This window comes from Giraffa tippelskirchi, chromosome 3, assembly GCF_054371585.1.
Source record: "Giraffa tippelskirchi isolate mGirTip1 chromosome 3, T2T-mGirTip1v1.2.pri, whole genome shotgun sequence".
Taxonomy (NCBI): domain Eukaryota; kingdom Metazoa; phylum Chordata; class Mammalia; order Artiodactyla; family Giraffidae; genus Giraffa; species Giraffa tippelskirchi.
This window is the reverse complement of record NC_137277.1, coordinates 29,412,458-29,427,195: the sequence shown is the minus strand read 5'-3', so window position 1 is coordinate 29,427,195 and position 14,738 is coordinate 29,412,458. Positions and strand designations below refer to the sequence as shown.

At 48.9% G+C, this 14,738-nt stretch overlaps 3 protein-coding genes across 6 annotated transcripts in view; 1 reads left to right on the top strand and 2 right to left on the bottom strand.

The window, feature by feature from the left end:
- LOC145543159 (Golgi SNAP receptor complex member 2-like) overlaps window positions 1-12,744 on the top strand; it is a 31,768-nt gene extending 19,024 nt beyond the window's left edge. For 2 of the 4 annotated variants that reach the window (XR_014080502.1, XR_014080503.1), the window contains exons 7-8: window positions 3,604-3,762; window positions 12,289-12,744. The gene's annotated coding sequence lies outside the window, so the exon portion shown is untranslated. The remainder of the gene's footprint in view (window positions 1-3,603; window positions 3,763-12,288) is intronic. The other 2 variants (XR_014080507.1, XR_014080505.1) reach the window with 1 other exon arrangement.
- LOC145543160 (reprimo-like protein) lies at window positions 1,394-11,546 on the bottom strand. The gene is made up of 2 exons (XM_081583788.1): window positions 11,462-11,546; window positions 1,394-2,392 (listed from the first exon to the last, which is right to left on the bottom strand). The coding sequence occupies exon 2, from the start codon at window positions 2,289-2,291 to the stop codon at window positions 1,923-1,925; it is 369 nt and encodes a 122-aa protein (XP_081439914.1). The 5' UTR covers window positions 2,292-2,392; window positions 11,462-11,546; the 3' UTR covers window positions 1,394-1,922.
- Window positions 8,129-14,738, bottom strand: part of TRPV2 (transient receptor potential cation channel subfamily V member 2) — a 23,347-nt gene continuing 16,737 nt past the window's right edge. The window contains exons 14-16 of the mRNA XM_081583774.1: window positions 13,911-13,990; window positions 11,462-11,557; window positions 8,129-10,933 (exon numbers count right to left, since the gene is read on the bottom strand). Of these exons, the coding sequence (XP_081439900.1) occupies window positions 11,493-11,557; window positions 13,911-13,990 (145 nt within the window). The 3' untranslated portion in view covers window positions 8,129-10,933; window positions 11,462-11,492. The remainder of the gene's footprint in view (window positions 10,934-11,461; window positions 11,558-13,910; window positions 13,991-14,738) is intronic.

Sequence of the window (14,738 nt, the reverse complement as noted above, 5' to 3'; positions counted from 1 at the left end):
GATGGGGTGGTGGGGTGGGGGTGGGTGGGAAGGTGACACATCCTGATGTTGATGACTGTGGTTACACAGGAGGGCTCAGGAACCAGGAAGGTACTGGGTCCTTCATAATCAATGAGCATCTACGCTTTTGTTGAGATACCCTGCCCTCCCCCAAACTCGTATGGAACTGGTATTGAAGACATGATGTAGTGTGCCCTATACGTGTGTGTGTGCTAAGTTGCTTCAGTCATGCCCTATACATCGCTTCCCAAAGCCAAGTAAGGCTTCAGTCCCCTTCCATCTCATTCATCTTTACTTCCACACATGGTCAAAGGGAGAAGAGAGAGACAAATCAACTAGAGCCCTCCCCTCAAATCTTCCAAGCACCAGGGTGCCTGAGTCGGGCTGGCACTAGGGTCCAGGGGGATACATGGGCCACAAAGCCCAGATTTCTCTCCTTCTGTCCCCCTGGCCCCAGGCTCAGTTCTTCCCCAGACCAGACGCTTGCAGACGGTAGAGCTGCTCGTGCCCCCTTGGCCGGTGAGTGCCAAGGTTCTAACTGCTTAACATGGCTTTATGGAAATTCTGCACCTATATGAGATGCCAGGGTTCTGGGCAGCAGGGGAAATCGCATGATGGCAGGTTCCAAATTCCCTGAACACAGCTGCACTGGAGGCCATTTGGTCCATTTTAAACGTCCTGGGTGTGGACTTCACTGGTGGTTCAGTGGTTAAGACTCCACCTTCCAGTGCAGGGGGTGTGGGTTCAATCCCTGGCCGGGGGAATTATGGTCCCACCCCATGCCGTGGGCTGCAGCCAAACATTTTTTTTAATAAATAAATAAACATCCTGGGTCCTTCAAACCACAACACCCTCTCCCAAGCTCACATTCCCCCTTTCCCCACACCCTCCCTCCGCACACTGCAAAGGCAAATCTTCAGAATCTGCTCACCTACCCTCTACAAGGGTGAGTCAAACAAGCCCTGAGCTGGGGCTTTTGGCCCTATAATGAAAATTTTACCTCCATCTAGACCTCTCCCCACACACCAATTATATTTCATTTGTCCACTCTCCTGATGTGTTGTTTTGGCTATTTTCTCCCTTTTGAATTCAAGTTGCTGATTTATTTTTTTTTCCATCTCACAGAATAGATTCAAATTTCCCCATGATTTAATTTACCTCACCAGCTGTCCAGCCGTCCTTGCAGGACCTGCCTGCCCGGGCTGGCAGCAGTAGAAAACGGGCACTTCCCCCCGCCCCCTTCCCGGCTTTGGAGTGGGGTCTCAGGAGACCCCGACCATCCCCCATAGCTGCCCAGTCCGGCGGCCAGGCGTCCTGTGACCTGCTTAACCTGCTGGCTCCTCGGTTACACACCGCCCCCGCCGCCAACAAACGCCTCAGCATACACACAAACCCCACAGAGGAAGCCCCCGACGGCTGTAGCTTTATTATAAGATCTCTTCTCAAATGTGAAATCGGGCCAACAAGCTCAACAAGCTCAGTGACTCCGATTCATCCACAACTGCACTGCCCCCCCCCACCCGCCATGCTGCTCGGAACTGGCCCCCACTCCACCCCACCTACATACACACAAAATTCCCACGCGAGTGACCTCAGCCCCAAGCTGCTTCCCACAGCCTCTCCCACCACCCTGCCCAGAACTTTCCAAAAAAAAAAAAAAAAAAACCAGTTTAAGAACCCTCATCCCGCCCACCAAGGCTCGACTGCACGCAGTCTGGTGTGGAAGTCCCTTCCCGCGCCGCCACCTCGAGTCCTGCAGTGTCCTGGGCGCGGGCGCCCCGTGGCGCTTTGCGGATGGGGGTTGGGGGGAGCCCCTCGAGCTGCCCTCCCGGAGGCGACGGCACAGCTCGGGAAGGAGGATCAAGGGTCCTGGGCTCTCCTCGGTCTTCCAGCCGGCTGACGAGGGCGGGCAGAGGCTACGCTCAGTACAGCCCCAGGATGGCAGCGCCCACGTCCTTGGAAGGCCGGCGCTCCTGCATCAGAAAGTTAATCATGCTCTCGGACTTGGTGAGCAGGTTGCAGCCCAGGAAGAAGACGCCGAAGACCACGGTGAGCGACAGCACGCAGAGCACGGTGATCTGCGCCACGCGCGACACCCACAGGCTGCGTTCGTCCGGCGCCAGGCCCGAGGGGACCCCGTCGCTGGCGGACAGCGGCGCGCCCCCAGGGCAGCAGCCCAGCCACGTGCTCAGCCCGTGGCTGCGGTTCCCCAGCGCAGCGCCCCCGCCGCTGCCGCCGCTCAAGCCACCCGTGGTCTCCAGGCAGCTGTGGTTCAGGAAGGTCGCGTTCATCGCCGCTCGGCGCCCGGGGTGGGGGGGGGGTCTCGGCGCGCGGTCCGGGGCGCACGGGAAGGCTATCCGGCGTCGGCGCTCTGGGAGAAGCCCGGGTCCACCTGTGCGCGGGGAGAGGGAGAGGGTGGGGAGCTGCCGGCGCGCCCCACCCCCTCCGGCCTCCGACCCCGGAGAGGCGAGCAACAGGCTTCGCGCGAGCTGGAGCCGCCGAGCCCAGCGCGCCTCTAGGCACCGACTGCGCTCGGCGCCCGCCCAGCCGCCACTCCTCTCCCCGCAGCGCGGCCTTTCCTCTACGCCATATCCCCCCTCCCCGCCCCTCACTGGGCCGTGACAGTGGGTGGCCGCCGAACCCCACTGCCCCGACTCAGGTCGTCGCCACCATGAATATGAGGAGTACTCTCGACCTCCTTCCCACCTCGTCCCCACCCCTCCCCACGTGGTTTTTCTTAACTTAAAAATAGGTTATTGCGTTTTTTCTTTATTCCTTTTTACAAAGCCACATTACTGTAAAATAGTTAGAAATTACACATTCGGAAAACAAAAAAAATCTAAAAACTCATAATCCTACTACCCAGGGAGTGTCCATGTTACCACCTTGCTTCAAAATCCTCCTGGCCTTTTTCTATGTGTTTCTATAGATCTATTCAGAATAAGGATGCACTGTTCATACATACTGTTTTGTACATGCTGTTTTGTAATCCTTTGTCATTTAACAGTTTATTCTTTCGTAGTGATAAATATTCATCTACAACAGGAGCTTGTTAAAACTCAGATTCCTGGGCCCAGCCCAGAGTTTCTGAATCTGTAAATCTGTGCATTTCAAAGAAATGCTCTTTCTGCTCTTCTTGGACTTACTTTGAGAACTACTGGTCTGCTTCATCCTTTTCAGAGAAGGAATTGGGTTTCAAAGTATAGACTGTTATACTGTTACAATTTATTGAACCAAAGTCTCTATTTTTGGATATTTGATTTGTTTCTGTTCCTTCTTTCCTTTTTTCCCTCCCTCTTTCTTTTTTCTTTCTCTTTAATCAGAAACAATATTACCGTAAAGAACTTGGTAAGAAATCTTTGTACAGGACCTGTAATTTTTTATTTCTATCATATTTTGAAAAATGGACCTGCAGAATCAGTAAATTACATCTGACTAAATTGCCCTCCAGAAATGTACCAGTTTCCACTCCAGCTTTCCACTGGGAGAAAGAGTGCATTACTCCCAGTCCTGGTCATTGTCAATATTTTAAAAATCATTGTGTGAATTCAGGGGATAGGGGATAATGTCTCACCCTTGTATTCTTTGGTTGTTGAATCAAAGGAAAAACCGGAAAGCGTTTAGAACTTGTTGCAACAGTCTGGGCAAAAGATGGCTGGCTGGAGGCTTGGATTCCAGGGATGGCAGTAGAAGGAGAGAAATGTGGATGGAAAGAAAGAGCCTGGCAAATTGGAGGGAGGAGATTCAGGCTGTCTCCAGCAGGTGAGCATCTCAAAGTCACCCCCTCACTATTAGCAGAACACTAATTTGTGTGTGTGTGTGTCCTGCGAAGCTATTGAATTTTTCATTTTAAAGATGGAAACCGACACATATGCATAGACACACATACACACACACAGAGGAGAAATTAGAGAAAGACCCCGATCACCTCCTCAGTCCTAGGAACACAGCCTGGCACAAGGGCACTCAAGAGTTTTCTGGGCAGGAGTCTCCCTGCCCTGACTACCCCTCAGGGCCAGGACAGAACAGAATGAGAACCGGTATCTGGCCTGGACACTTTCTCTTCTGCTTTTGACCAGTTGGATTTCTTTAGAGAAATGCTTTTATGCCCTTTGTCCATCCTTCTTCTGAGACTAACCCCTGACCTTCGATGCACCCTGGACTTAGCCCATGACTGACTCCATTCAGCTGAGGTCAGTCAAGCTGCCAGATGCTCAGAAAGGTGGGGGAGGTCAAGTAAAGGTGGGGTACAGGATCCTGCCTACTTCAGGAAGAGGCTGTGAGGAGGCTGATGGCTGGCCTTTTCTGTGTGTCCTCAGTCGTGTCCGACTCTTTGCAACCCCGTGGACTGTAGCCCATCAGGCGCCTCTGTCCATGGAATTTTCCAGGTGAGAAATACTGGAGTGGGTTGCCATTTCCTCCTCCAGGGATCTTCCCGACCCAGGGATCGAACCTGTGTCTCTTATGTCTCCTGTATTGGCAGGTGGATTCTTTACCACTTTTGCCATCTGCGAAGTCCAACCTTTCCTTTATTAAGCACCTATTGTATGCTCAGTGCATCAAATATATTACCTCAATGAATGCTTTTTTTTGGACCACACCGTTTAGCATGCATGTGGGATCTTAGTTCCCCAACCAGGGATCAAAGCCATGCCCCATACGTTGGAAGCGCAGAGACTTAACCACTGGACCTCCAGGGAGTCCCTCACTGAATTCTTACTGTGAATGTACCCTTGATGTGAGGAAATAGAGGCTCAGAGTGGTTGACTTACTTAAGCCCACACAGCTAGTTAAGCATCAGGGTCACAGTTTGAGCCTAGATCTATCCTGTTCCAAAGCTACACTCTTCTTTTTTAAATTTTATTGAAATTAGTTGATTTACAATGTTGTGTTAATTTCTTCTGTACAGCAAAGTGACTCAGTTATGCATATATATATATAATATATTCTTTTTTATATTCATTTACATTATGGTTTGTCACAGAATGTTGAATATAGTTTCCTGTGCTATACAGTAGGACCTTTTTGTTTATCCATCCTCTATATAGCAGTTTGCCTCTGCTAATCCCAAACTCCCATTCCTTCCATCCTCTACCCCCCAAATCTGGTCTCTACATCTGTGAGGCTGTTTCTGTTTTGTAGATATATTGGTTTGTATCATCTATTTTAGATTCTACATATATGTTATATCATATAGTATTTTTTTAACTCTTTATTTTGTATTGGGGTATAGCTGACTAATAATGTGATAGTTTTAGGTGAACAGTGAAGGGACTCAGGCATACATTTACACATATCCATTCTCCCCTAAACTCCCCTCCCATCCAGGCTGTCACATGACATTGAGAGGACCTCCATGTGCTATACAGTAGGTCCTTGTTGGTTATCCATTTTAAATATAGCAGCATGTACGTGTCCATCTCAAACTGCCTACTATCCTTTCCCCCCATCCTTCTCCCACTCTGCAATCATAAGCTCCTTTACAAAGTCTGTGAGTCGGTTTCTTTTTTGTCTGTAAGTTCATTTGTATCATTTCTTTTTAGATTCCACATATAAAGGATGTCATAGATAACATATCATAGTCTCTAGATCAATCCATGTTGCTGCAAATGGAATTATTTCATTCTTTTTGATGGCTGAGTAATATCCCATTGTGTATATATACCACATCCAAAGCTACACTCAGTTGTAACTGTTTCCCATCATCCCTGAGCAGCTTTCTCTGGACACCTGGTGGGAGAAAGATGTCGTCTATGACCTGGCAGAAGGAAGGGAGAGAGAGAACTTGGTCTTGTGGAAATAAGCAAAGATCACCCAAAGGAGAATGAGCAAAGTCCATTTTTCCAGAGTTTGCTATAGCAAGGGAGTCAGCCATATTTACTTGAGTTTGACAGACACACAAAGGCAGGCAGAGGAGTGGGAAAGCTTTATCGTTGGGGTGGGGAGGAAATGGTAGGCTTCACATATGCCCTGATTGGAGACTGCTGCCTTGGAAAAGGTGTAGGTGGGCAGACTAGATGGGGGGCATCCCATGTGATTGGTTAGGGGAGCATATTTAACTTTCTCCACTATGTTGAAAGTGGGGGCAAAATTAGAGAAGCTTGTCATTGATCAATGTCTGGCCGTTTGCTGGTTGCTACAAGGGTTGTGGTTTGGCTTCCTGGGCTGTTGCTATAGGTAGTGAGTCAGAGTGCTGTTTTTATATATGGTCTGGCCATTGTCTGTATATTCAGTGTGTCAGACTCCTCCCCAGAGTTCAGGAGTGGAGACCTACCTAGCCTGGACCCAGACAGATACTCCCTCCTTCTGCTTCTGCTTTCTGCCCTTTCTGGAAGCACTGGTCCCAGAAAGTCTGGTTGCCATTTGACTGGCTTTTTTTTTTTTTTTAAGTCACACCATGCAGCTTGTGGGATGTTAGTTCCCTGACCAGGGACTGAACCTGTGCCCTTGCAGTGAAAGCTCAGAGTTCTAACCACTGGACCGCCAGGGAACTCCTTGCATTAACTGTTTTTTTTTTTTTATTTTAAAGCTCTTTGGGGCCCTCAATTCTTTTTATTATTAATTAATTAATTTTTGGCTGTGCTGGGTCTTCATTGCTGCTCAGGCTTTTTTTCGTCTTGTTGCAGTGAGCGGGGCCTACTCTCCAGCTGTGGGACATGGGCTTCTCATTGCGGTGGCTTCTCTTGTTGCAGAGCACAGGCTCTAGGCGCATGGGCTTCAGTACTTGTGGGGCTCGGGCCTTGCTGCTCCGTGGCATGTGAGATCTCCCCAGATCAGGAATCCTGCATTGACAGGCAGATTCTTTACCACTGAGCCACTCACTAGGGCAGTCCTGCATTAACTCTTAATTCATACAATAACCCTGAAAGGTAAATACGTTACTTATTTATCTCTGCATCACAAATCACCCTCAAATTTAGCAAATATTTATTATCTCGCAATAGTTTCTGAGGGCCAGGAAACCAGAAGCCGCTTAGCTGAGTGGTTCTGGGTTGGGGTTTCTCATGAGGTTGTAGTCAAGGGGTTGGCTGGGGTCACAATCACATAAAAGCTCCATGGTAGAGGGTAGAGGATTGACTTCTAACGTGATTCCTCAACACAGCTGTTGTCTCAAAGGCTCAGTTCCCAGCTGTGTAGACCTTCCTGAGGGGCTGCTTGAGTGTCCTCATGACATGCAGTTGGCTTGCCTCAGAGCCACTCTTGAAGAAGGTGCTGGAGGGACTTCCCTTGCGTTCTAGTGATCAGGGCTCCACGCTTCCAATGCACGGGGGTGTGGATTTCATCCCTGGTTGGGGAACTAGGATCCTATATGCCACAAGGTGGGGTCAAAAAGAAAAAAAAAAGGCATGTGCAGGAAGGTGAGCAGCTGGTGGAAGGGAGAGAGGCAGAAGAATGAGGCTGCAGGGTAGAAATTGTTATTTAATCTTCACAGCAAGCCTTACTGAGAGAAACCGTGAGCCTCTTTGGAGAGATGAGAAAATGGAAGCTCAGAAAGGAGAAAATTCTTGCCTGAGGTCACAGAGCTAGTAATTGGCACAGCCAGAATTTCAGCCCTTAGCTACCTTATAACCCAGCCCAAGCTCATTCCAGTTCCAGCAAGTTGTTTGCTCATGGGGGCAGGGAGAGCGGTGGGACAAATGATGAATATAGGAATGTGCTTTGATATTAGAGAAAAGCCCCCCCCCAGGCCCCAGGACTCGGGAGGGGCCTCAGGAGCCCAAGAAGGTGCCTGTCTGCAGGCTATCTCCCTCCCTAGAACCAGGAAGCCAGTGCCTCTGGGCCCAGCTGCCTCCCACACAGCACTATCTTTACCCTCCACCTCAGTGACAAGCCTGCCTCTACCAGATCTGGAAAGGCCATCTGGGCAGTCTGGCTGCCCCAGGAAGAACCTCCACCCAGAGGCCACTGTTGTCCCCGCAGCTGTTTCTAGATGAGCCTTTAGCTCTCAGGCCTGCCTTGGCCTTCCTGCAGGATCAGTGAGACACCTCCTCCCCTAGATTCAGAGATTAATCAAACCTCCCCAATTCGTATCACTTGCCAGGTGGACCTATCCGAACTAAAATGTTTAAATTCAAAGGTATTTTACATTGTCACCCTTTCCAAAAATGTTAATAAAGTGCTCCCTGCATTTTAACGAAGAGGTCAGAATGATTTTATTTGCATATTCAACTGTACACACGAACATGTTGTTCAGTTGCTCAGTTGTGTCTGACTCTGCAATCCCGTGGACTGCAGCATACCAGGCTTCCCAGTCCTTCAGTACCTCCTGGAGTTTGCTCAAACTATGCCCATTGAGTCGGTGATGCCATCCACCTATCTCATCCTCTGTCATCTCCTTCTCCTGCTGCCTTTCACCTTTCCTAGCACCAGGGTCTTTTGCAGTGAGTTGGCTCTTTGCATCTGGTAACCAAAGTATTGGAGCTTCATCCTCAGCATCAGTCCTTCCAATGAATATTCGGGGTTGATTTCCTTTATACTGACTGGTTTGATCTCCTTGCTGTCCAAGGGACTCTCAAGAGTCTTCTCCAGCACCACAGTTTGAAATCAATTCTTTGGCGCTCAGCCTTCTTTATGGTCCACCTCTCACACCCATACATGACTACACACGCACAAAATAGCAATAGGTGACCCTTGTACCATAGCTTGTTTCAGGCAGGCCCAAGAACCCTTGAAAAGAATTGATTTTCTAAAGTGGTTTCAAACAGCTGCCCTGGGGCTCCTGTTTATGCTAGGCATTCATTTGGCAAACTCTTCCTGGAGTGGGCAAAGGTTGCTTTATGCCCAGGTCCTGTCCAAATGATCTCACGTTTCACATTGGCAGAGGGGAAGTTGATAATGATTTCCTGCATCTGGTACAGAATTTAAGTAAACACGGACTGCCCTGTTCAGCCTTTGCCCCTCCAGAGGTTTCGAGGTTGGCCCCTGCTCTGTTCATGCACACAGAGTGGAAGACAGAGGAGCCTGGCTGTTCATGCAGAGGTGGTTTTGCCCAAAGCAGCAAGAGAAATGCCTTGGGGGGTGTTCATGCCGTAGCAGAAAGTGCGATGTATTTGTTTGAGTACTGTGCAGTGGAGAACTTGTGAGGAGATGTCACAGGTATCAGGAACTTCACACGTCACCTCCTGCCACCTGTCTGATTTGTGTTTCAGAGAATACCTGGTTTTTGGAGATCTAGAATCTATTTCTGCCCCTAATTGTCTGCCTGACCTTTGACAAGTCAGTTATCCTCTCTGGGCTTTGATTGGCTCATCTGTAAATCAAGGGAGCGGAATCTAATCATTTTCAATAAAACTTTATTTATAAAAACAGGAAGTGGGGCCAGATGGGTCATGATTTGCCTTTTTCCTCTCTCTCTTTCCTGGAAGGGGTGGGGTGGATGTGCAGAGAGCATGGGGCCCAAGATCTGTGCCTGGTCTGTACTTCAAGCATTACCCGAGCCTTTCTTATTGATGTCGTTCAGTCACTCAGTCATGTCCGACTATTTGTGACCCCATGGACTTCAGTACGCCAGGCTTCCCTGTTCTTCACCAACTCCTGGAACTTGCTTAAACTCATGTCCATTGAGTCGGTGATGCCATCCAACCATCTCATCCTCTGTTGTCCCCTTCTCCTCCTGCTTTCAATCTTTCCCAGCATCAGGGCCTTTTCTAATGGGTTGGCTCTTCACATTAGGTGGCCAAAGTATTGGAGTTTCAGCTTCAGCATCAGTCCTTCCAATGAATATTCAGGATTGATTTCCTTTAGGACTGATAGTTTTGATAGTTTGATTGATAGTTTTGATAGAATTGATAGAATGCAGGAAGCACTTTATTAACCTTTTTGGAAAGGTTGATAATGTAAAATACCTTTGGATTTAAACATTTTAGTTCAGATAGGTCCACCTGGCAATCGATACTAACAAAAAACTGAACAAACTTTTTTTTTTTACTACTGTGTACCACTCAGCACAGTTTTGGACTGGTTTGATCTTGCCGTCCAAGGGATTCTCAAGTCTTCTCCAACACCACAGTTCAAAAGTATCACTTCTTTGGTACTCAGCCTTGTTTATGGTCCAACTCTCACATCCACCCATGACTACTGGAAAAACCATAGGTTTGACTAGACGGACCTTTGTCTGCAAAGTAATGTCTCTGCTTTTTAATATGCTGTCTAGGCTGGTCATAGCTTTTCTTCCAAGGAACAAGTGTCTTTTAATTTCATGGCTGCAGTCACCATCTGCAGGGATTTTGGAGCCCAAGAAAATCAAGTCTGTCACTGTTTCCATTGTTTCCCCACCTATTTGCCATGAAGTGATGGGACCAGATGCCATCATCTTAGGCCTTTCTTACCCCATTTGTAAGATGAGAAGCCTGGGTAAGATCTGCATTGCCCAAACTGTGTATTCTGGATCAGCAGTCCCAGTGAGGTGCCCACAGAAGTGACACTGACCCCAACAGGTTTCTTCACTACAGGACTTCTCAGAGCCTTTCGAATACTGATGTGCACTGTGACTTTCCCAGGGTGATGCTGGATGTCCTGTGTAACAATGGGATGCTTTTTTCCTCACCAGCAACTAATATGGGTTGGCCAAATAGTTCATTTGGACTTTTCCATACCATCTTGTGGAAAAACCTGCATAAACGTTTTTTGCCACTGTGTACCACTCAGCACAGTTTGGGAAATGCCCTGTAATCTCCTGAAAACCTTTTGTTTCCTTCCTTGCAGAATAGGGATGATGATGGTTTCTGCCTCCTGGAATTGTTGGGAAGGTTAAGCGAGGTAATGCCTGGAAACAGGCCTGGCACAGGGCCTGGCACAGAGTAGTGTTCAATAAATGCTGGCAGCGATTATTTATAATAAGGTTCTTCCTTTCCAGCTCTGACATTCTGTGCTTCTAACTGCAGCGTGTAATTAAACCCCAAAGCATCTGGCTTCTCAAGCCTAAAGAACAAGCCTGAAGGAAGGAAAAAAGGAAAAGAAAGATCCTTCTGGGTTGCCCATTTGGCACCAGCTTCAATGCCAGTCGTCACAACAGGGGGAATGCAGCAAAATGCCAGCTCCTAATGACAAGGCTCTAGGGAGTCTGTGGTTCCCTGTTTAGTTCAGATGCTGTGGGGAATATCGCAGACTGTGGAGAGGAGAGGGGGAGGACCAAGGCTGCTTTAGGGTCAAGCGAAGAACCTCACAGCATCCCACATGAGTCAGTCACCCCTTCCCACTGTCTGGGCACAGTGACCTTGGCCACTTACAGTTCTGTATGATGTGCTAGGGGAACAGTGACAGGAGAACTGAGTCAGAAAAGGTACACAGGAAAATTCAGACAAAAGGGGCAGGAAGAGCAATCTGTAGGCGAAGCAGCATCTGCTGTGGCTCTGAAACCTGAGGGAGCCCTGGGCTGTGGTCGCAGGGACCCAGGGGTGAGGCTGCAGCGCTTCGGAGTGTCGAGACAGAAGGCTGAAGAGTGGGCAGGGAGGGGACTTGCCTGGTGGTCCAGAGGTTAAGAATCCACATTTCTAGTGTTGGGGGCCTGAGTTCGATCTCTGGTCAGAAAACAGATCTTCCATGCCACAACTAAGACCTGGCAAATATTAAAATATATATATATATATTAAAAAACAAATATTTAAAAAAGATAATGAAGTACTAAAGATGTAGTGTACAACATTATAAATATAATTAACACTGCTGTATGTTATATATGAAAGTTGTTAAGAGGATAAATTCTAAGAGTTCTCATCACAAGGAAAGGTTCCTTTTTTTCTTTTTTTCTATTGTATCTCTATGAGATGATGGATGTTCACTAAACTTACTGTGATAATCATTTCATGATATATGTAAGTCAAATCATTATGCTGTACACCTTAAACTTATGCAGTGCTTGCTGTATGTCAATTTTATCTCAGTAAGACTAGAAGAAAAAAGAGAATAAGATGATCATTTTATTGATGTTTCTGACTGAAAGCCATAATGAGCATGTGCAATGGGAGAACCTTGGAGAACCTTCTACAAATCATTGAAAGGGATGAGACAAGGGAAGGAAGTGATTCACACCACGCTAGGAACCAGTGTCTAAAACATTCACCCCACAAAGCCAATTGGACAACAGGAAGCTGTTCACACCTATTTGAATATTAGAAACATGTCTTTTTTCCCCTCTTTCTTCAAGGTCATTTGACAGCTGAAATGACATACACAAGCTGCTTTTATTTATTTTTTTTTAAGATTTTTTTATGTGGACCATTGTTAAAGTCTTTATTGAATTTGTTCCAATATTTATTCTATTTTATGTTTTGGTTTTTTGACTGCAAGGTATGTGGGATCTCAGCTCCCTGACCAGGGATGGAACCGGCACCCCCAGCACTGGAAGACAAAGTCTTAGCCACTGAACCGCCAGGGAGGTCTCCATAAGCTGCTTTGAAATGGTTCAGGCCTTCCACCAGCTATATTTCCAAGAATTTATCACATTGCAGTGGTTTTCAAACTGTATTCCTTGTATTTATGAAACTAGGGTTTCATAAAGACATTTGGTTGGTTCTACAAAACTTTGACTTGAATGCCACAGGTGCTGAGGCTGATCAGAAACAAAACCAAAAATAAGTATGATCCATAACCTCTGACTTTTTAAAAAGAAAATGTACATTTGAATTTATAAAATGTATGTAACTAACAAGATGCCCCTCTTACTTGTTGTTTATATGAATTCTAGTTTTATTTGGAAGGGGTCTTACTTCTAAAAGTAAACAGTATCACCGTGTGTGAAGATCACTTATGATTCCTGTACTTTTCTTTCTACATGTTATTCCATAGTAAATTTTTAAAAATTATTTTTTAAGTAAAGAAAAAAAAAAGGCAGTTGTCCTCAACCACATCGCTGCCTCCTGGGAGAAGGCAATCTGTGGCCCTTGGACTCATCTTGAGAGTTCCTTTCACAGCATTAAGCAGTTGTTGGCCTTTGAGTCTGTGCCTGTCCTTGACAATGAGCAGACACTTCTTCCAGGGCTGATGCTGCACTTAGCTGTAAAAGGCCCACTGTTGCTGCAGTGGCAGGTACTCAGGGACAGTCAGGCCAAGGAGGGGTGGGCTGACAAACATGGCCCTGTCAGGGCAGCCCCAAGGCTGTTCCCATTGGTGATGTCCAGTTAGAGGTCACAGCAGGCAGTGGGGTGTGGAATGACAAGGGCACTTTCAGAGTCTTGAAGGGAGGGGACAGCAGGACTCGGAGGGAGGGAAACACAGACAAGTGGGCAGGAAGTTATCAGTGAGGGCCATGTGGTCAAGGGCCCAGGAGCCCTGGAGGCCAGAGGAGACTCCACACACAGGGTTCTTGGGTGATGGGGAGGCTATTGTGGGGAGGGGGCCGGGGCACAGCAGGTGGAGTCTGTGGAAAGAGCATGAGAAAGGAGAGAAGGGCAGCCAGAAGTCTTGAGGTGGGAGCTACAAAGGATTCTAGAAGGGGCCTGCCCTGCAGAGAACCAGTCCTCAGAATAGGCCTCTGGTGGGGGAAGGGGTCATTCTTGGAGGGGGGCCACCCTAGAATGGAGGGGCCTTTCTATGGAGGGGCCTAGAATGGGCCTGGGCCGTGAGGCAGAGGCAGAGGAAGTGGCTTCTCAGGTGTGGGGGTGGCCAGGCTGGCCTGTCGGGGTGGAGCCATTGGGCACTGGGGGCTTCCTAACTTGTTCCCCTGCTGGGTCCCCCCAGAACCCACTGAATGAGCGGAGGGTGCAGCAGACGGACAGACAGAAACCTGGACAGGGAGAGGCAGGAGGGGCGGGTGCACCAGGAGCTAGTTTACCAAGTGATGGTGAGGAGGTTGGGGAGAGACGGGGGACGCGCCGCTTTATGGGACAAAGCCCCTCCACGGATGGAGCCTGGAGCCCAGACTCTCTGTGCTGTGCCAGGCAGACACAGACACACATCCCACAGCCACTCACCAGGGCCGCCCTGCCCCGAGGGTTCCTCGCACACCGTGGGCAGTGTCTGCTCCCACGCAGCCCAGTTCACTTCCTCCACCCTGCAGGAGACAGGACAGCTGTGAGGCTCCAGGAGGCCAGGGGTGCAGGGGAGCGGCTGCCCCAGAGGGCAAGGAGGACGAGTCTTCCCCGCAGGACTCTCGACCATCCACCAGCCCACCTGAGCCTGTGCTCCCAGCTCTCAGACCATTGCCCCTGCCAGGGGCCCGCAGGGAGGAACAGGCGTCTGTCTCCTCTGGCTGTTCACAGTGACCTGGATTGTCCCCAGCATCCAGAGAGGAGTTTAGAGGAGCTGGGTCTTTGTGGTCCCAGGCTCTGGAGTCTTTTCACAGCTACTCCACATCCTAAGAGCCACCCCTTGCTTGGCTGTGCCACCTGTCACCAGGCTCCCTCTCTGGGGGGAGAGTCTGCTCTCTGGGGAAGGGTTGCAGCCTCGGGGTCAGGATAGGGGTGGAGGGTGGAAGGGCAAAGCCCACCAGTCACGGCAGGCTTAATATGCTCTGACCCCAGGATGCCTCTGGCTTTTGACCTCCTGACTGTACCCCATTTCAGGCCTGAAGGAGTTAGTCAGGGACCACCGGGGAGGGACCTTCAGTTTCAGTCAGTGGACAGGAAGATGAACTGATAGGCAGAGTGGCAGGCCGTGGAGCTCTGGGCCTATGAGGTCTAGCAGCGCTGACCTCGCCTGCCCTGGCCAGAGTCCTCGGGCATGCAGACCCTGCCTTTCCCTCCAGACCTGGTTTTCCCTCCTAGCTGCTCCCCCCCTGGTTTTCAGCAGGGTCCCCAGGC

Coding starts and splice junctions, on each gene's coding strand:
- LOC145543160 (XM_081583788.1), bottom strand. CDS start 2,291: ATGAACGCGACCTTCCTGAACCACAGCTGCCTGGAGACCACGGGTGGC.